At 47.7% G+C, this 22,397-nt stretch overlaps 1 protein-coding gene across 6 annotated transcripts in view; it reads left to right on the top strand.

Annotated features, from left to right (window-relative positions):
- LOC110522816 (disabled homolog 2-interacting protein) overlaps positions 1–22,397 on the top strand; it is a 277,388-nt gene that overhangs the window by 114,854 nt on the left and 140,137 nt on the right. For all 6 annotated transcript variants that reach the window (XM_036977016.2, XM_036977020.2, XM_036977017.2 and 3 more), the window contains exon 3: positions 8,011–8,129. In XM_036977016.2, the coding sequence (XP_036832911.1) occupies positions 8,011–8,129 (119 nt within the window). The remainder of the gene's footprint in view (positions 1–8,010; positions 8,130–22,397) is intronic.

Consider the following 22,397-nt stretch of genomic DNA (forward strand, 5'->3'; position numbering starts at 1 on the left):
GTTATGTGTTCATGTTTTGATCCTCTTGATAAGTGCAGGGTCTGAAAATGTGTGGAAGTATTGATCATCTATGAGAATATCGCACGACGAGCAAAACGTTTAACAGTTTGATCCATAACAGGTTCATGAATAATAATACTGTCAAATTCTGGACATTTTGATAATGCCCTTTTAGTGTAGGAGCTGTTTGAAAAGACTGACACAATGTCTGCCTGGGTTGGAGTTTTGGCCTGCCTGGTGACATCATTAGTTAGGTGGTGAATTAGCTAATAGACAAATAAGAATAACAAACAGCTCTGTAAATAAAAGCTAGATTTCAGTTTTCCACTCACCACTCAGACCACTCCCAGACAGACCACTCCCAGACAGACCACTCCCAGACAGACCACTCCCAGACAGACCACTCCCAGACAGCCATAGCAAAATTCTTGCTTGAGAAATGGCTAAGAAACCATTTTAGTTTATTTGGTCAACATTTTAACTGAAAACAATCACAGTAACGTACTTCATTTTTACCCAGAAATCATTTGATGTTAGGATAAAAACAACTGCATTGGACATTTAACATGGATCTGGTCTATGGGGTCAGAGAGAAGCAGATCGTGACATGGCCTGATCAGCATGCCAACCAGCACACACAGATTATTATATAACACTTAGGAGCCATGGAGATAGCAGGAGGGAGGTGGTCCTTACTGTGCTCGCCATCACTCCTTCTCCTTATTTCACTCCTCTCTTGTTCATTCCTCTCTCTAGCATGCTTTTCTTTTCGTCTCTCTCATAATGAACATGCCTCTGTCCTTCATCCTTTCTAGTCGCTCGTTTTATTCTTCTTCTTTCTTTTCCCCTCATTCTGTCTCATTCCGTCTCATTCCGTCTCATTCCGTCTCATTCCGTCTCATTCTGTCTCATTCCGTCTCATTCCGTCTCATTCTGTCTCATTCCGTCTCATTCCGTCTCATTCCGTCTCATTCTGTCTCATTCCGTCTCATTCCGTCTCATTCCGTCTCATTCCGTCTCATTCCGTCTCATTCCGTCTCATTCTGTCTCATTCCGTCTCATTCCGTCTCATTCCGTCTCATTCCGTCTCATTCCGTCTCATTCCGTCTCATTCTGTCTCATTCCGTCTCATTCTGTCTCATTCCGTCTCATTCCGTCTCATTCCGTCTCATTCTGTCTCATTCAGTCTCATTCAGTCTCATTCTGTCTCATTCCGTCTCATTCTGTCTCATTCCGTCTCATTCTGTCTCATTCTGTCTCATTCTGTCTCATTCTGTCTCATTCCGTCTCATTCCGTCTCGTTCCGTCTCATTTTGGCTAATTCTATCTCATTCTGTCTCATTCTATCTCATTCTGTCTCGTTCTGTGTCATTCTGTCTCATTCTGTCTCATTGTATCTCATTCTGGCTCATTCTGGCTCATTCTGGCTCATTCTATCTCGTTCTGTCTCGTTCTGTCTCATTCCGTCTCATTCCGTCTCATTCTGTCTCATTCCATCTCATTCTGTCTCATTCCGTCTCATTCTGTCTCATTCCATCTCATTCTGTCTCATTCTGTCTCAGTGTATCTCATTCTGGCTCATTCTGGCTCATTCTGGCTCCATCCCGCTCTTTTTGTGCTCTGGCTCCTCTTTATTTCCTTATTGTTCTTCCATTTATCTCTCTCCCTTTGCTCATCCCTCTCTGTCCCACACTTTCTTTAATTTTCTCAGTTTTCTACCTTTTTCACCTCTACTTATTCCCTCTCCTCTTTCTTCGCACCTCTCCTCTCTCCTCTCTTCTGTATGTATGTGTGTGTGTGTAAGATATTGACAGGTGCAGCTAGATGGATGGTTCACCTGGGCAGTGTACTGTCCCTAGTTCACAGAGGCTCAGATGTGAGATATATGCTGTTCTGATACAGGTACCAGTCAGTTGTATTGAACAGAGTGGGAGAATACAGTATAGGCTGCTGTTCTGTATGGCCTTAGCCCTCTCCTATAGTCCTCCACTGCTGTGCCTGTCTGAATGACTAGTGCACTGTGCAACACACACAAATCAAATATAAGTTTGAGAGAGGGAAGCGAAAGGATGAATAGTAGTTAAAAAATAACCTGTAGCCTTTGTCCTGGCCCATAGAGAGAGAAAGAAATAGAGAGAGAGAGAGAGAGAGAGAGAGAGAGAGAGAGAGAGAGAGAGAGAGAGAGAGAGAGAGTTCACTATGTGAGAGGGAACCTCTCTCCCCTCTCCCTCTCTCTCTCCCTCCTTGTTAGTAAGACAGACATGTGATGTGAATATTCTGATTGGCCAGTGGTATTAAATGAAGATGTCAACATCATTACTGCCAGGCGGTAACTATTCAAGGTGAACGGTCTCACTCACTACCTTATTTATGATAACCACATTACCAGCAGCATACCACCCTGCATACCATTGCTGGCTTGCCAGGGTTGGTCCTGGTTGGGAGACCAGATGTTGCTGGAAGTGGTGTTGGAGGGCCAGTAGGAGGCACCCTTTCCTCTGGTCTAAAGAAACTATCCCAATGCCCCAGGGCAGTGATTGGGGACATTCCCCTGTGTAGGGTGTGGTATTTTGGATGGGACATTAAACGGGTGTCCTGGCACTCTGTGTTCACTAAAGATCCCTCATAAGAGTAGGGGTGTTAAACCTGACCCTAACTCTTAACCCTAGACCTAAATCTAACCCTAACTCTTAACCCTAGACCTACATCTAACCCTAACTCTTAACCCTAGACCTAAATCTAACCCTAACTATTAACCCTAGACCTAAATCTAACCCTAACTCTTAACCCTAGACCTAAATCTAACCCTAACTCTTAACCCTAGACCTAAATCTAACCCTAACTCTTAACCCTAGACCTACATCTAACCCTAACTCTTAACCCTAGACCTAAATCTAACCCTAACTCTTAACCCTAGACCTAAATCTAACCCTAACTATTAACCCTAGACCTAAATCTAACCCTAACTCTTAAACCTAGACCTAAATCTAACCCTAACTCTTAAGCCTAGACCTAAATGCTAACCCTAATTGTAACCATATCCCTAAACCGTAAGCCTAACCCGTAACATATTCCTAACCCGTAACCCATCCCTAACCCCTAAACCTAAAATAGCCTTTTACCTTGAGGCAACCGGCGAAATGTGAGAATTTTAAATGTTTCACTATCATTGTGAGGATAGTAAAACCAAAAACATACACACTCAGCACACACTCAGCACACACACACACTCAAGGTTCACTAGTCAGCCAAACCCAGACGCTCAGATGCATGACATATTTATATGGGCTAATCCCTCAGCCGGTAAATCATGGCTGGGTGGAAAGGAGAGGAGAGAAGATGAAGAGAATGATGGGAGAAGGAAGAGAGGAGAGGAGGAAAGGAGAGGAGAAGATGAAGAGAATGATAGGAGAAGGAAGAGAGGAGAGAAGATGAAGAGAATGATAGGAGAAGGAAGAGAGGAGAGGAGGAAAGGAGAGGAGAGAAGATGAAGAGAATGATGGGAGAAGGAAGAGAGGAGAGGAGGAAAGGAGAGGAGAAGATGAAGAGAATGATAGGAGAAGGAAGAGAGGAGAGAAGATGAAGAGAATGATAGGAGAAGGAAGAGAGGAGAGAAGATGAAGAGAATGATAGGAGAAGGAAGAGAGGAGAGAAGATGAAGAGAATGATAGGAGAAGGAAGAGAGGAGAGGAGGAAAGGAGAGGAGAGAAGATGAAGAGAATGATAGTAGAAGGAAGAGAGGAGAGGAGGAGAGCAGTGGGGTAGTCTAGACCTCCCAACCATCAGGACTGATGGAGCTCTATTCATTTAGCTATTGAGATTTGAAGAGGCTGGCTGGAGTGTGCTAGAGGGATAAAGCTGGCTATGTAGCTCTGCACCTGTGGGAATGTTTTGGTTACCTCATCTTACATCACTGGATAAACATCAAAAGACTGCTGTAGCACAACCAACATGTTTTATTACCATATCTGGAACTGTGTTGGTGCATTGTGCATCTCAAGTAGCATGTAATATGTTCCTGTGACTGGAAGAGTGACAACCCAATGACGGGTTAGAATCATCAGAATAACCCTGTGATCAGCTGGCCACACCTACTCACATTATTACTGTCCTTTTGCTGCTCCACCTGAACAACACAATGCCACACACACACACACACACACACACACACACACACACACACACACACACACACACACACACACACACACACACACACACACACACACACACACACACACACACACACACACTCCTCTCCCCCTCCCTCCCCTTCCTTCTTCTCCCTTCCTCCCCTTCTCCTCTACCCCCTCCCTCCCCTTCCCTCTTCCCCTTCCCTCTTTCCCCTCCCTCCCCTTCTCTCTTCCCCTCCCTCCCCTTCCCTCTTCCCCTCCTTCCAATCTTCCCCCTCCCTCCCCTTCCCTCTTCCCCTCCTTCCAATCTTCCCCCTCCCTCCCCTTCCCTCTTCCCCCTCCCTCCCCTCTTCCCCCTCCCTCCCCTTCCTTCTTCCCCTTCCCCTCTTCCCCCCCTCCCCTTCCTTCGTCCCCCTTCCCCTCTTACCCCTCCCTCCCCTTCCCTCTTCCCCTTCCCCTATTCCCCCTCCCTCCCCCTCTCCTCTACCCCTCCCCTTCCCTCTTTCCCCTCCCTCCCCTTCTCTCTTCCCCTCGCTTCCCTTCCCTCTTTCCCTCCTTCCCCTCTTCCCCCTCCCTCCCCTTCCCCCTTCCCCTTCACATCTTCCCCCTCCCTCCCCCTCTCCTCTTCCCCCTCCCTCCCCTTCACCTCTTCCCCCTCCCTACCCCTCCCCTCTTCCCCCTCCCTCCCCTTCTCCTCTTCCCGCTCCCTCCCCTCCCTCTTCCACCTCCCCTTTTCCTCTCTCCCCTCCCTCCCCTTCCCTCTTCCCCCTCCCCTTCCCTCTTGCCCTCCCCTTCTCCTCTTTCCCCTACCTCCCCTTCTCCTCTTCCCCCTTCCTCCCTTCTCCTCTTCCCCCCTTTCCCTCTTCCTCCTCCCCTTCTCCTCTCTGCCCTTCCTCCCCTTCTCCTCTTCCCTCTCCCTCCCCTTCTCCTCTTCTCGCTCCCTCCCTCCCCTTCCCTCTTCCCCCTCCCCCTCCCCTTCTCCTCTTCCCCCTTCCTCCCCTTCCCTCTTCTCCCTCCCCTTCTCCTCTCTCCCCTCCCTCCCCTTCCCCCTCCCCCTCCGCTTCCCTCTTCCTCCTCCCCTTCTCCTCTCTGCCCTTACTCCCCTTCCCTCTTCTCCCTCCAATTCTCCTCTCTCCCCTCCCTACCCTTCCCCCTCCCCCTCCGCTTCCCTCTTCCTCCTCCCCTTCTCCTCTCTGCACTTCCTCCCCTTCTCCTCTTCCCTCTCCCTCCCCTTCTCCTCTTCCCCCTCCCCCTCCCCTCCTCTTCCCCCTTCCTCCCCTTCCCTCTTCTCCCTCCCCTTCTCCTCTCTCCCCTCCCTCCCCTTCCCTCTTCCCCCTCCGCTTCCCTCTTCCCCCTCCCCTTCTCCTCTTCCCCTCTGATCTCCTCTCTCCCCTCCCTTATCCTCAGATAGATTGTGGGGCACTGTGAAGTGACTCCCCTTCTCCTCTCTCCCCTCCCTTATCCTCAGATAGATTGAGGGGCACTGTGAAGTGACTCCTCTGATCTCCTCTCTCCCCTCCCTTATCCTCAGATAGATTGTGGGGCACTGTGAAGTGACTCCTCTGATCTCCTCTCTCCCCTCCCTTATCCTCAGATAGATTGTGGGGCACTGTGAAGTGACTCCTCTGATCTCCTCTCTCCCCTCCCTTATCCTCAGATAGATTGTGGGGCACTGTGAAGTGACTCCACTGATCTCCTCTCTCCCCTCCCTTATCCTCAGATAGATTGTGGGGCACTGTGAAGTGACTCCCCTTCTCCTCTCTCCCCTCCCTTATCCTCAGATAGATTGTGGGGCACTGGGAAGTGACTCCTCTGATCTCCTCTCTCTCAGTGGGGATCTATTTATCTTCTCTCCTCTTTCTCTGCTGTGTAAAGCTGGAAATCACAAGGCTTTTTCTCCTTCTCCTCCAAAAACTTGCTATGTTTCCATCATGTCTTTAATTCACCACACCCCTCTCTCATTTTCTCTCTCTTTCTCTCTCTCTCCAGCCAACAGTTTCTATGGAAACAGAGAGGAGCTTGGGGGAGTCAGCCTTGGGCTGCAGATGTGGCAGAGCAGGATCTTGAGAAAAGTGCAGAGAGAGAAGGAGTGAAAGAGAGGGGATTGGGTGAAAGGATGGCAGCTAAAGCTAAAAATAATAGACTGACTGATTGATTGCCAGTATATTCAAATGTGAGTGTGAATATTCTCATTGAGGGAATGTCTCAGACGGTTCTCTATAACCCTCTCAAGCCCTCTGCAAGCCCTCTGCAAGCCCTCTCAAGCCCTCTCAAGCCCTCTCAATCCCTCTGCAAGCCCTCTCAAGCCCTCTGCAAGCCCTCTGCAAGCCCTCTCAAGCCCCCTGCAAGCCCTCTCAAGCCCTCTGCAAGCCCTCTGCAAGCCCTCTCAAGCCCTCTCAAGCCCTCTCAAGCCCTCTGCAAGCCCTCTGCAAGCCCTCTCAAGCCCTCTGTAAGCCCTCTGCAAGCCCTCTGCAAGCCCTCTCAAGCCCTCTGCAAGCCCTCTGCAAGCCCTCTCAAGCCCTCTGCAAGCCCTCTCAAGCCCTCTGCAAGCCCTCTGCAAGCCCTCTCAAGCCCTCTGCAAGCCCTCTCAAGCCCTCTGCAAGCCCTCTGCAAGCCCTCTCAAGCCCTCTCAAGCCCTCTCAAGCCCTCTCAAGCCCTCGCAAGCCCTCTGCAAGCTCTCTGCAAGCCCTCTCAAGCCCTCTGTAAGCCCTCTGCAAGCCCTCTGCAAGCCCTCTCAAGCCCTCTGCAAGCCCTCTCAAGCCCTCTGCAAGCCCTCTCAAGCCCTCTGCAAGCCCTCTTCAAGCCCTCTCAAGCCCTCTGCAAGCCCTCTCAAGCCCTCTGCAAGCCCTCTGCAAGCCCTCTCAAGCCCTCTGCAAGCCCTCTGCAAGCCCTCTCAAGCCCTCTTGCAAGCCCTCTGCAAGCCCTCTCAAGCCCTCTGCAAGCCCTCTGCAAGCCCTCTCAAGCCCTCTCAAGCCCTCTGCAAGCCCTCTCAAGCCCTCTGCAAGCCCTCTGCAAGCCACTCTCAAGCCCTCTCAAGTCCTCTGCAAGCCCTCTCAAGCCCTCTCAAGCCCTCTGCAAGCCCTCTGCAAGCCAATATTAATAACCATTTATTCACTGGACAGATACTGCTACATTTTACTGTAACATTGGAGTGATTGGGATCACATATACTGATTCATTTTACTGTAACATTGGAGTGATTGGGATCACATATACTGATTCATTTTACTGTAACATTGGAGTGATTGGGATCACATATACTGATTCATTTTACTGTAACATTGGAGTGATTGGGATCACATATACTGATTCATTTTACTGTAACATTGGAGTGATTGGGATCACATATACTGATTCATTTTTATTTCATACTTTCCTATTTCATTATGTTGTACTTGATGACCTCTATCCCTCTCTCCTCCTCTCTCTCTCAATCTCTCTCTCTTTCTCTCTCTCACACACACGCACACTCTCTCTCTCTCACACACACACGCACACTCTTTCTCTCTCCCTGTCGTTCTTTCCCCTGCCTCTGACCCCCTCTCTCTCTCTCTCACACACACACACACACACACACACACACACACACACACACACACCATAACACGCTCTCTCTCCCCTCTCTCTCTCTCTCTCTCTCTCCACTTAATTTGCTCTCTCTCGCTCCCTCTCTGCCATCTCTTTCTCTCCCTCTCACCAAGAATTTCGCTACACTCGCATTAACATCTGCTAACCATGTGTATGTGAAATTGACTTAAACCACCATATCCTCTCTCTCTCTCTGTTTCTCTCTCTCTCTCGCTCCCTCTCTCTCTCTCTGCCATCTCTCTCTCTCTCTCTCTCATTCCCTTCTTTCTCCCTCTTTCACTTTCTCCAGGGCTTTCTGAGTCGGAGGCTGAAGGGTTCTATAAAGCGTACTAAGAGCCAGCCGAAACTGGACCGTAACTCCAGCTTCAGACACATCCTGCCTGGATTCAGGAGTGTGGACAATGAGAGGTACAGTAGGCCCAGTGGTTTTACATTACAGCCATTTTACACTGTGGTTATAGATGTGGTTTTAGACTGTGTGTGAGGGACTGTGAAGATACTGGATCTTTGCTTTGATTCAGTATGCTGGCAGCTCTGTTTTCTTTGGATGTGTCTTTGACTGATGGCTGGTTATGGAGGTCACTGTTGACATGCTTGTGTTGTCAGTGAAAACCAGCCGAGCTCTACTCTCCAATCTGTCATTTCCACTCTCCCTCTCTTTCCTCTTCGCCTCCCTTTATTTATCTTTCTGCTTTCTGCTTTCCGCTTTCTCCCTCTCTCAGTCCTCTTCCTCTTCCCTCTCCCTCTCTACCCTCACTTTTTCTCCCCATCTCCCTTCCATACCCTCTCCCTCTCTCTCCCTCCCCCTGTCCTCTCTCCCTCCTCCTATCCCTTCTCCCTCACTACCTCCCCCTTTCTATCTCACCCTCTCTCCCCGCCCCCTCCCTCCCTCCCTCCCTCCCTCCCTCCCTCCCTCCCTCCCTCCCTCCCTCCCTCCCTCCCTCCCTTCCCCTCTCTCTCTCTCTGTCTCTCTCTGTCTCTCTCTCTTTCCCTCTCCCCTCTCCTCTCATCCTCCCCCTCTCCCTCTCTACCTCCCCTTTCTCCCTGCCCCCTCTCTTCCCTCCCTCCCTCTACCTCCCCCTCGCCCTCTCTATCTGCCCCCTCTCATCCCTCCTTCCCTCCCTCTCTCTCTCTCCCGCTCTCTCTCGCCCCCTCCCTCCCTTTCCCTCTCTCCCCGCCCCCTCTCTTCACTCCCTCCCTCTCCCCCTGTCCCCTCTCCCTCTCTTCCTCCCCCTCTCTCCCCGCCCCCTCTCTTCCCTCTCTCCCTCCCTCGAAAAATCTCTCTCTCTTTCCCTCTCTTCCCTCTCTCCCCTCTCCTCTCTCCCTCTATGCCTCCCACTCTCTCCCTGCCCCCTCTCTCCCCCCTCTCTCCCCCCTCTCTCTCTTTCTTTCCCCTCTCTCTATCCTTCCCCCTCTCCTCTCTCCCTCCCCCTCTACCTTGCTACCTCCCCCTCTCTTCTCTCCCTCCCTCCCTCCCTTCCTCCCTCCCTCCCTCTCTCTCTCTCTCTGTCTCTCTCTCTCTCTCTCTCTCTCTCTCTCTCTCTCTCTCTCTTTCCCTCTCCCCTCTCTTCATACCCCTCTCATCTCTCCCTCCTCCCTCCTCTCTCCCCTCTCCCCTCTCCCCTCTCCCCTCTCCCCTCCCTCCCCTCTCCCCTCTCCCCTCTCCCCTCTCCCCTCTCTACCTGCCCCCTCTCTTCCCCCCCTCCCCTTCTCTCTTTCTCTCTCTGGGTTGAGGCTGAGTATGATGGATGTTCTCTCCTCTATGTGTCAGTGCTGTTTGTGTCTTAGTGGTGACACTGTTACCTTTGTGGCCCTGCTGCTGCAGCATAGACTGGACCAATCGAGCCCTGGCTCTGTCTGTTTCACAGGTGATATATGGCTAAATGTCACACATCTTACTCGGGACGCAGGTTCCATTTTTCCCTTAGCTTGCCATCCACCACCGGCTCCACTAGTTTTATTATATGGTTTTTGAGATAGCAAAGAAAATGAATTGTTCTGAATCTGTATGGATAATTGGTAGACATTCTCAGTCACAGTCATTCCTTGCCCAGAGCTAAGAGCCTAATTAGGTTTCATCCTTGACAGTCTAAGTTGTGTTTTTACTGCTCATCCTACAACATTAGCACTTCTTATTTGACTGTCCCTTTTCTTTGAGTCAGATAAAGACTTTCAGCTCTGCTGGCTCATTATGGAGATGAGGCGATCTGTCTGTCTGTGTTGGGTAATTATAAGAGTACTGTCTTGTATGTCTTCTCTGTCTCCCTCTCTCTGCTGCTCTGAGCGTGAGCCTACAAGTGTGTGTGTGTGTGTGTGTGTGTGTGTGTGTGTGTGTGTGTGTGTGTGTGTGTGTGTGTGTGTGTGTGTGTGTGTGTGTGTGTGTGTGCGCTGGTCTGAGCTTGTTAGTGGGAAATGCTATAGCTGGAGCCTGGTCCCACTCCTTTAAATGAGCCATTAGAACCAGGAGGTGTCATCATGGAACATTGTAAGTGTTCTATTTTTGTAGAGAGGAGCGGAGTGCTGTTCTGTTCCTCCTTCTGTTTGGAAAAATGATCTCATTGATCTCATTTCCCTCTTCCCCCCTCCCTTCTTCTGTCTATTTTGTCTTTCTTGTTTACTCTTCTCTCTCTCTCTCTCTCTCTCTCTCTGATATTGGGGTTCTCTCTGTCTTTTCATGTGATAAAGTGCTCAGTGCAGAAGGCAAATATTGGACAGGAAATTGGACAGTTCAGGAAGTTCCTTATCTCCCCTACAACACCACACATACACACACACACATACACAATGCTTTTATACATCCAACCACATACCTACACAAAGACTGATAATAGTTTATTTTCTACCATCCCAGTTGACACGTTGATGCCTTCCCCTACTAGTACAGCTTAGCTTCCCTGTCACATCTGTAGAGTGATATCTCACGTGAAGGCAGTTGGTGAAACTCCCCATTTCTGTCAGCTCAGGAGCAGGCTCCCCACAGGGCAGTCACATCCTTTCACATACAACTGAACCTCCAGAATCATCTGAGGGAGGATGGGGTTGGAGGATAGAGTAGGGCAGATGAAGGAGAATGCAAACAACCATTAACAACACACGTACAGTACACACGTATACACACACTCACTCAGATGGCTCATAGGAGCAGGAGCCTATTTCCTCTTTCTGTAGCGTGAAGCAGCTTGATGTACTAATACACCCCCTGGACAGGACACAAGTCTATCGCAGGGCCTTACCCCCAATCTATCAACCTTAATGCTGAGTGCCAAGCAGAGACGCATTGGGTCCTATTTTTACAGTCTGGTGTGACTCGGCCGGGACCAAACTCCCAACCTTCCAGTCTCAGGGCAAACACTGTAACCACAGGACCACTCCAACCTTCCAGTCTCAGGGCAAACACTGTAACCACAGGACCAAACTCCAACCTTCCAGTCTCAGGGCGAACACTGTAACCACAGGACCAAACTCCAACCTTCCAGTCTCAGGGCAAACACTGTAACCACAGGACCACTCCAACCTTCCAGTCTCAGGGCAAACACTGTAACCACAGGACCAAACTCCAACCTTCCAGTCTCAGGGCGAACACTGTAACCACAGGACCAAACTCCAACCTTCCAGTCTCAGGGTGAACACTGTAACCACAGGACCACTCCAACCTTCCAGTCTCAGGGCAAACACTGTAACCACAGGACCACTCCAACCTTCCAGTCTCAGTCGGACATTCTAACCATAAGGCCACTGAATTGTCCCATGAAACGTGATGCCAGGAGCTAGTCCATGTGTGTGTCTCTGGGGACCCTGTCTGTCTGTCTGTCTATCTGTCTGTCTGTCTGTCTGTCTGTCTGTATGTCTGTCTGCCTGTCTGCCTGCCTGCCTGCCTGTCTGTCTGTCTGTCTGTCTGTCTGTCTGTCTGTCTGTCTGTCTGTCTGTCTGTCTGTCTGCCTGCCTGCCTGTCTGTCTGCCTGTCTGCCTGTCTGCCTGCCTGTCTGTCTGTCTGTCTGTCTGTCTGTCTGTCTGTCTGTCTGTCTGTCTGTCTGTCTGTCTGTCTGTCTGCCTGTCGTCTGTCTGTCTGTCTGCCTGTCTGTCTGTCTGTCTGTCTGTCTGTCTGTCTGTCTGTCTGTCTGTCTGTCTGTCTGGCTGCCTGTCTGTCTGTCTGTCTGTCTGTCTGTCTGTCTGTCTGTCTGTCTGTCTGTCACTCAGAATGGCCTGCAGATGAACAGCAGCTGGACAACATTAAATATTCAACACTGTTAATCATCCACATGGCTGTGGAGAAAACAGGAGGCACTAAAGCATGGATCTAGCCATGGTAGTGCACACACATACACACACAGACCACACCACAGTGCACTTTTTTAGTTATTATTAGTTTTTTAGTTATTATTAGTTTTTTAGTTTTTTAGTAATTATAAAGGATATGTTGTGAAACAGAAGGGTACAGAACATCTCAGATGTGCGTCTATCAGAACAGTCAGTCTGTGTTGGAGACAGATAGTCATTAGTAGGTAATGTTATTCACCACTAACCAGCCTTCTCTCCGAACATCTCTGAAGAGTACCTTACTGTGTGTGCATGTGAGCAAGCATGATTATCTCACGAAGGGAGTGGCAGAAGGTCTAACACACATATATTTATTCTACCACTGATCTAGATTTTACCCAGATACCAAGCTATCCTCTATATATCCTCTCTGTGGCCCAAGAAAGCAGTGTTATTGGGCAACACATCGAGTTAATAAGGCCAGTGGGAGGTGTCTCTAATGGAAGTGTAATGACAAAGGTAGTAAGGGGTCAATTATTCCAGCCCAGAAGCCCTCTATAGCCTGCTATAGCCTAGTGGGCCTGCTGACAGCAGCTGGTATTGTCTGTCTGACTGGGCTACAATGTGCAGACAGAATACAGCACATGGAAATAGCATGTTTGATCGTATTTCAATAGTAACAGATTTGTTAAGGCTATGTAAGAACAAATTGATAACAACGCTTTGTTCTTCCATGTAGCTTGTAAAGATCAGAGATGGTTGTTTAAGAAGACGTAACAGAGAATACGATATGTTATTCTCATATGAACTACCTGCCCTATGTATCTGTCCTGACACTGGTTTTCTCTCTGCTCCACCGTGTCAGACAGATCCGACTGTTACTGTGTGTATTATAATGCAACACCATCCCTTCACTCTCTTTGTATCTTTAAGCTCAGAGCCAGAGGAACAGCAGCCTGTCCGTGTGTGTGTAATGGACCTTGTCAGAGGTTTACAGTGGTGTCTGTGTTCATGCTGGGCTCACACCACGCTGTCACAAAAACACTACTGAATTAGCCTTCACTAATATTTATCTCAGTCATGTCATTCCTCCTTATTTGAACACACACACACCCACACACAAACACACACACACACAAATACACACACACACACACACACACAAATACACACACACACAAATACACACACACACACACACTAAATGTTTCGTTTTTCTCCTGTTTTTCTCCCGTCTCCCGCTGTCCAGTTTCCAAATCCCTTTGCATTACCTCATCTATCTCTCTCTTTCTCACCCTCCTCCTCTCCCTCCATCCTCTCCCTCCCTGTCCATCTCTTTGTGATGTGATTGTGTGTGGGTGCACGTAATCATGGTGGGTCTGTGTGATTGGATTAGAACCAGTAATTATGTTTGTGTGCTGGGGGCTAGCTCAACTGTATGCCTGCAGCCAATCAGACAGCAGCTCTTTCTGATCTCTATAGGGAACACAAATCACATTTCAGTTGGACCTCCAATAGGGGGGGGTTGTTGTCCTGACACCACACTGCCAGGTCTCTGACCTCCTCCCTATAGGCTGTCTCATCATTGTCGGTGATCAGGTCTACCACTGTTGTGTCTTCAGCAAACTTAATGATGGGGTTGGAGTCGTGCTTGGCCACACAGTCGTGGGTGAACAGGGGGTACAGGAGTAGAGCTGTAATCAAAGAACATAATTCTTACATAGGTGTTCCTTTTGCACAGGTGGGAAAGGGCAGTGTGGTGTGCTATTGAGATTGTGTCATCTGTGGATCTGTTGGGGCGGTATGCGAATTGGAGTGGCTCTAGGGTTTCTGGCATGATGGTGTTGATGACTAGCCTTTCAAAGCACTTCATGGCTACCGACGTGAGTGCTACGGGGCTGTAATCATTTAGGCAGGTTACCATCGTTTTCTTGGGCACAGGGAATATGGTGGTCTGTTTGAAACATGTTGGTATTACAGACTGTCAGAGAGAGGTTGAAATGTTAGTGAAGACACTTGCCAGTTGGTCAGAGCATGCTCGCAGTACACGTCCTGGTAATCTTTATGGCCCCGCAGCTTTGATAATTTTGACCTGTTTAAAGGTCTTGCTAACATCGGCTACAGAGAGCGTGATCACACAGTCGTCTATAACAGCTGGTGCTCTCATGCATGCTTCAGTGTTGCTTGCCTCGAAGCAAGCGTAAAAGGTATTAAGCTCGTCTGGTAGGCTCGCATCACTGAGCAGCTCGCGGCTGCGTTTCCCTTTGTAGTCCATAATAGTTTTCAAGCCCTGCCACATCCGACGGGTGTAAGAGCCAGTGTTTTAGGATACAATTTTAGTCCTGTATTGACGCTTTGCCTATTTGATGGTTTGTCTGAGTGGACAGCAGGACATCTTTTAAGATTCTGGATTAGCGGGCCGCTCCTTGAAAGTGACAGCTCTAGCCTTTAGCTCGGTGCGGATGTTGCCTGTAATCCAGGGCTTCTGGTTGGGACATGTACTTACGACCACTGTGACGACAACGTCGTCGATGCACTTATTGATGAATCCGGTGACTGAGGTGGTATACTCCTCAGTGCCATCAGATGAATCCCAGAACATATTTCAGTCTGTGCTAGCAAAACAGTCCTGTAGCGTAGCATCCGCATCATATGACCACTTCCGTACTGAGCGAGTCACTGGTAGGTACTTCCTGCTTTAGTTTTGGCTTGTAAGCAGGAATCAGGAGGATAGAATTATGGTCAGATTTGCCAAATGGAGGGCGAGGGAGAGCTTTGTTTGCGTCTTTGTGTGTAGAGTAAAGGTGGACTAAAGTTTTTTTCCCATCTGGTTGCACATGTGACATGCTGGTAGAAATTCAAATTAAAGTTCCCAGTTACTAGGAGCGCCACTTCTGAATGAGCATTTTCTTGTTTGCTTATGGCCTTGTACAGCTCATTGAGTGCAGTCTTAGTGTCAGCATCAGTTTGTGGTGGTAAATAGACAGCTACAAATAATACATATGAGAATTATCTTGGTAGATAGTGTGGTCTATAGCTTATCATGAGGTATTCTACCTCAAGCATGCAATACCTTGAGATTTCTTTAATATTAGACATCGTGCACCAGCAGTTATTGACAAATAAACACACACCCCCACCCCTCGTCTTACCAGACGTAGATGCTCTGTCCTGCCGATGCATGGAGAAGCCAGCCAGCTCTATATTATCGTGTTGTCGTTCAGCCACATCTCGGTGAAACATAAGATATTACAGTTTTAATGTTCCATTGATAGGATCGTCTTAATTGTAGATCGTCCAGTTTATTTTCCAATGATTGCACCTTTGCCAATAATACCGAGTTAAGTGCTGGTTTACCTATTCATCTGCAAATTCTTACAAGGCACCCCGCCCTTCTCCCCCTTTTTCTCCTTATTTTCTTTGTGCTTATAACGGGGATTTGGGCCCTGTCTCGACAAAGTAGTATATCCTTCACGTCGGACTCATTAAAGAAAAAATCTTCGTCCAGTTCGAGGTGAGTAATCACTGTTCTGATGTCCAGAAGCTCTTTTAGTCATGATTTTTATATTTCATTTTACCTTTATTTAACTAGGCAAGTCAGTTAAGAACAAATTATTATTTTCAATGGCGGCCTAGGAACAGTGGGTTAACTGTCTTGTTGTTGTTTTTTACCTTGTCTACTCTGGGATTTGATCTTGCAAGCTTGTGGTTACTAGTCCAACAGTCTAACCACTAGGATACCTGTCGCGATAGCAGCAATAGCAGCAACATTATGTACAATGAGTTACAAAAAATGCCAAAAAACAACAGAATAGCACAGTTGGTTAGGAGCCCGTAAAACAGCAGCCCTCCCCTCCGGCAAAATTATATCATGCCAACTATTCATGGAAACTGACAATTTGTCTCCAAAAAAAAGAATCCAACAGGATTCAATTCAAAGCCAACCCAAAGAGCACAGACGTCAATTCAACGTTTAATTGGCATTGGTTGAACGGAATTTCATTAAAATGACATGGAAACAATGTTGAGTCAACCAGTGTGTGCCCAGTGGGAAGCCTCTCTGTTCAATCAGTCAAATGCAGTGCTGAGAACCATGAATCATTGAATTAGATGGACAGCATGGCTGATCCTTCATGACAAATGTTGTTATTAAAAAAGGGAGACCTTATATAAATACATTTGATTGCATTTGATTAATAGTCCCAACCCTCTCTCTCTCTCTCTCTCTCTCTTATTGACTGTGTGTAGGCCTATAGTATACAGGGAGATGGGAGGGAGGGATGAAGTGGGGGGGTTGGAGGAGGTGGAAAGATGGAATGAGGAAGGGGGAGAGAAGGAGATATGTTGATAGGAGATGGTAGAGAGATAAAGGGAGAGAGAGCGAGAAAGAGGGAGAGTTGATTGTGTGTGCGTGCCTCAGCTCCTGTTCCCAGCCATCAATCTATAAATACAATAAACTGATGTCATTTAACGTTATTAAATTCACTAAATATCCTCCAGGTGGTATCACTGTAATATCTATTATCCCCCTCTCTCTCGCTTTCTCTGTCACACACTCATCCCCTCTAATTTCACCACACACACCCCGCTCTCTCCCTCTATCTCTCTCTTGCTTGCTCTCTCTCTCTCATTCTCTCTCGCTCTCTCTTGCTCTCTCTCATGTCTATGTAGCTGTAGTTGGGAGGATGTGTTCACTCTCTGGTGGCTCTCTGCTACATTAAACGCAATGCAAAACTCACATAACTCTATCCCAAGAGTAGACGACCTGCCATCCCTCCTCCTCCTCTACTTCACCACTCTCTATATCCATCCCTCTTCCTCCTCTACTTCCCCACTCTCTATATCCATCCCTCTTCCTCCTCTTCATCCTCTCCACCTCTACTTCCCCACTCTCTATATCCATCCCTCCTCCTGCTCTACTTCCCTACTCTCTATATCCATCCCTCCTCCTCCTCTACTTCCCCACTCTCTATATCCATCCCTCCTCCTCCTCTACTTCCCCACTCTCTATATCCATCCCTCTTCCTCCTCTTCATCCCCTCCACCTCTACTTCCCCACTCTCTATATCCATCCCTCAACCTGCTCTACTTCCCTACTCTCTATATCCATCCCTCTTCCTCCTCTACTTCCCCACTCTCTATATTCATCCCTCCTCCTCCTCTACTTCCCCACTCTCTATATCCATCCCTCTTCTTCCTCCTCTTCATCCCCTCCACCGCTACTTCCCCACTCTCTATATCCATCCCCCCTCCTCCTCTACTTCCCCACTCTCTATATCCATCCCTCCTCCTCCTCTACTTCCCCACTGTCTATATCCATCCCTCCTCCTCCTCTACTTCCCCACTCTCTATATCTATCCCTCCTCCTCCTCTACTTCCCTACTCTCTATATCCATCCCTCCTCCTCCTCTACTCCCCCACTCTCTATATCCCTCCCTCTTCCTCTTCATCCCCTCCTCCTCTACTTCCCCACTCTCTGTATCCTTCCCTCCTCCTCCTCTACTTCCCTACTCTCTATATCCCACCCTCTTCCTACTCTTCATCCCCTCCTCCTCTACTCCCCCACTCTCGATATCCCTCCCTCTTCCTCCTCTTCATCCCCTCCTCCTCTACTTCCCCACTCTCTATATCCATCCCTCCTCCTCCTCTACTTCCCCACTCTCTATATCCATCCCTCCTCCTCCTCTACTCTCCCATTCTCTATATCCCTCCCTCCTCCTCTACTTCCCCACTCTCTGTATCCATCCCTCCTCCTCCTCTACTTTCACATTCTCTATATCCATCCCTCCTCCTCTACTTCCCCACTCTCTGTATCCATCCCTCCTCCTCCTCTACTTCCCCACTCTCTATATCCATCCCTCCTCCTCTACTTCCCCACTCTCTATATCCATCCCCCCTCCTCCTCTACTTCCCCACTCTCTGTATCCATCCCTCCTCCTCCTCTACTTCCCAACTCTCTACATCCATCCCTCCTCCTCCTCTGCTTCCCCACTCTCTATTTCCATCCCTCTTCCTCCTCTTCTTTTTTGGAGGGTCAGGGTGAGAGAGAGATCAAGCATGGAGAGCACCTGCCTCTGTTAATGCACACACGTCTGGACTCACACACACTCAATCACCACACACACACACACAGTCAATCACCCTACATACACACACTTAGGGGATATTGAATAGTGTTTATTGTTAGGTTTATTCAGTCATTGTCTCATGAATTCATTCCTTATTGTCCCATTCATTGATGAATAAAATATGGTATGAGTGTGCATAGATTCGTTAGCAATGTCAGTTGGACAGCATTGTTGGAACAGCTAACGATCCAATTCTATTTTTAAATAACATACATCAAATATCACATACACATAACATACAGAATAATGTTGGAATAATGTGTTGCAGGCTACTGCTCTAGATGTGTTGAGGGCAGAGAACTGTTTATCAGAGAACACTGTGTATTCCCGCTCTTTTTATCTTCCCTCTCTTTTTACCCTCTTCCTCTCTGGCGCTCATCTATAATTCAGAACCATCATTTGGTTTAGCTGAAATGGTGCTGTGAGGAAACAAACGGGTTTGATGTGATGTGAGGGTGGGTGCAGGGCAGGAACAAATGGGTTTGATGTGATGTGAGGGTGGGTGCAGGGCAGGAACAAATGGGTTTGATGTGATGTGAGGGTGGGTGCAGGGCAGGAACAAACGGGTTTGATGTGATGTGAGGGTGGGTGCAGGGCAGGAACAAATGCAGCTTAGTTCATTTTAGGCAAAAATTGGAGGGGAAAAAAGGAGCGGATCCTTAAGAGGTTTTAAAGACCAGGATTCACACGTATCAAGAGTCTCAGAGTAGGAGTGCTGTTCTAGGATCAGTTTAGCCTTCTAGATCACAAATGACATGGACATAGGGGGGCTGATCCTAGATCAGCACCCTGAGACGCTTGATACACACAGCCACATGGTGGAGATAGGACAGTACCTGTTAAACTTCACACCTCTAATTCACTCATTATTGTTGTGATTATGAATATTACTGTTCTGCTGTTGCAAGATTATCATTCACTCTTTCTCCTTTCTATCTTTTCCAAGATAATATAGTGATTATAAAGTAATGGGACAGAATGATAAGGTTGTGGAGTGGTTGGAGTTGTTATTACTTAAAAGTTGCCTTCCTCCGTTGTGGCTGGTTCAGTACTAGCTAGTCATTTACCTCAAGTACATACAGTACTCAGTCTCTCTCTCATTGTTATGCTAGTCAGTAACAGGAGGGTCCCTCAATGCCAACTGCTGCTGTGTTGTAGTGATAGCCTACCTTGTTCAAGGTAAAAAAAAAGTGCTTGAGAAAGAAAGACATTGTCAGACATTGTAGACACTGTTGTCCAGGGATAGACTGTCTGGAACAGATAGTTCCTTACCTCCCATCTCATTTTCCTTTTATGAGGCCTGGGCTGTTTACCCAGCTGGCTGGTGATGTAACGTTATTGTTTCATGGTCACTGATTGCCTGGTCATACACAGCCAGACACCTTTGACATTTTGCTGGGAGAACAAACGTCACACAGACGAGGAAAGAGACTAAGAGACTTAGAAGCAGTAGAAATATGAGAGTCGTCATAATATGAAATGTCATAGGATGACAATATGTTTTATATTCAGCCACCAAAATGCATATCAGAATGTTCAGGGCAGCATGACTTGGTTGACTCTTTCTATTCCTGTTGTGTGTTGTTGTTTTAACTGCTCCAAGTAACAATTTAGTTAAGAGGCGAGGGGAATGAGATATGGCTGATTTGACATGTTTTAATTTCCAATTTTGGATCCTAGATGCTGGTGTGTGTTTCACAATCAAATCAAATGTCATTGACCACATACACGTGTTTAGCAGATGTTATTGTGGTGTAGTGAAATGCTTGTGCTTCCAGTTCGGACAGTGGAGATATATCGAACAAGTAATATCTAACAATTTCACAACATATACCCAATACACACAAATTTAAGTAAGGAATGGAATTAAGAATATATAAATAAATGGATGAGCACTGTCAGCACGGCATAGACTATGATACAGTAGAGTAGAATATAATTATTATTATTTTTTATTGTTTTATTTCTCCTTTATTTAACCAGGTAGGCTAGTTGAGAACAAGTTCTAATTTACAACTGCGACCTACAGTATATACTGTACATATGCAAGACATGTAAACATTATTAAAGTGACATTATTAAAGTGATTAGTGTTCCATTTATTGAAGTGGCCAATGATTTCAAGTCTGTGTATATAGACAGCAGCCTCTCTGTGCTAATGATGGTTATTTAACAGTCTTGAGATAGAAGCTGTTTTTCAGTCTCCTGGTCCCCGCTTTGATGCACCTGTACAGACCTTGCCTTCTGGATGATAGTGGGGTGAACAGGCAGTGGCTCGGGTGGTTGTTGTCCTTGATTATCTTTTTGGCATTCCTGTGACATCGGGTGCTGTAGGTGTCCTGGAGGGCATGTAGTTGGCCCCCAGTGATGCATGGTGCAGCCCTGCGGTTGTGGGCCGTACAGTTACCATGCCAGGTGGTGATACAGCCCAACAGGATGCTCTCAATTGTCCATCTGTAAACGTTTGTGAGGGTTTTAGGTGCCAAACCACATTTCTTCAGCCTCCTGAGGTTGAAGAGGTGCTGTTGCACCTTCTTCATCACACTGTCTGTGTGGGTGGAGCATTTCAGTTTGTCAGTGATGTGTACGCTGAAGAACCACCTTCTCCACTGCTGTCCCGTCGATGTGGATATGCTCCCTCTGCTGTTTCCTGAAGTCCACGATCATCTCCTTTGTTTTGTTGACATTGAGTGCAAGGTTATTTTCCTGGCACCACACTCATAGAGCTCTCACCTCCTCCTTGTAGGCTGTCCCGTCGTTGTTGGTAATCAAGCCTATTACTGTTGTGTCGTCTGCAAACTTGATGATTGAGTTGGAGGCGTGCTTGGCCACACAGTCATGGGTGTACAGGGAGTACAGGAGGGAGCTGAGCACGCACCTTGTGGGGCCCCAGTGTTGAGGATCAGCGAAGTGGGGGTTTTGTTTTCTACCTTCACCACCTGGGGGCAGCCCGTCAGGAAGTCCAGGACCCAATTGCATAGGCCAGGGTTCAGACCCAGGGCCTCGAACTTAATGATGAGCTTGGAGGGTACAGGAACAATGGTGGCCATCTTGAAGCATGTGAGGACAGCAGACTGGGATAGGGAAAGATTGAATATGTCCGTAAACACACCAGCCAGCTGGTCTGCGTATGCTCTGAGGACGCGGCTAGGGAAGCCGTCTGATGCCGTCAGCCTTGCGAGGGTTAACACGTTTAAATGTCTTACTCTAGTCGGCCATAGAGAAGGAGAGCCCACAGTCCTTGGTAGCGGGCAGCGTCGGTGCCACTGTGTTATCCTCAAAGCAGGCAAAGAACGTGTTAAGCTTGTCCGGAAGCAAGACGTCGGTGTCCACTGGTTTTCCTTTTGTAGTCTGTGATTGTCTGTAGACCCTGCCACATATGTCTCGTGTCTGAGACGTTGAATTGTGACTCCAATTCGTCTCTATACTGACGTTTTGCCTGTTTGATTGCCCTGCGGAGAGAATGACTACTCTGTTTGTATTCTGCGATATTAGCAATCACCTTGCCATGTTTAAATGTGGCGGTTCGAGTTTCAGTTTTACGCGAATGCTGCAATCCATCCACGGTTTCTGGTTAGGGTAGGTTTTAATGGTCACAGTGGGTACAACATCTCCTATACACTTCCGGATAAACTCAGTTACAGTTTCAGTGTATACGTCAATATTATTCTCTGAAGCTACCCAGAACGTATCCCAGTCCATGTGATCAAAACAATCAGTATATCCCGAGAGATGTCTCTGTGAAACAGAGTCTGTTATAATCCCTGATGTCTCTCTGGAAAGAGACCCTTGCCCTGATTTCGTCAACTTTGTTATCCAGGGACTGAACATTAGCGAGTAATATACTCGGAGGTGGTGGGTGGTGTACACGCCTCCTAAGTCGTACTAGAAGACCGCTCCGAGAACCCTTTTTTCGCCAGCGTTGTTTTTGGGTTGGCCTCTGGAATCAGTTCAATTGCCCAGGGTGATGCGAACAAAGGATCCGCTTTGGGAAAGTCGTATTCCTGGTCGTAATGTTGGTAGTGCTGGTGAGTTACCGTCGCTCTGATATCTAATAGTTCTTCCCGGCTGTATGTAATAACACATAACATTTTCTGGGATAACAATGTAAGAAATAATACATTTAAAAAAACATTTCTAAGGAAAAAGCCATTCCAGAAATCCACATGACCTGTCAGTCTCCTGTTCAATGAAGCAAACTCTCTCCTGTCTCTAAAACTCCTAAAAGTATCTTAGCTAATAGTCATTATATTTATAGGAGAGTAAAAGAAGCTGCTCCATGAAGGGGCTT

Source organism: Oncorhynchus mykiss, chromosome 5, assembly GCF_057628025.1.
Source record: "Oncorhynchus mykiss isolate SJ-2025 chromosome 5, ASM5762802v1, whole genome shotgun sequence".
Lineage (NCBI taxonomy): Eukaryota > Metazoa > Chordata > Actinopteri > Salmoniformes > Salmonidae > Oncorhynchus > Oncorhynchus mykiss.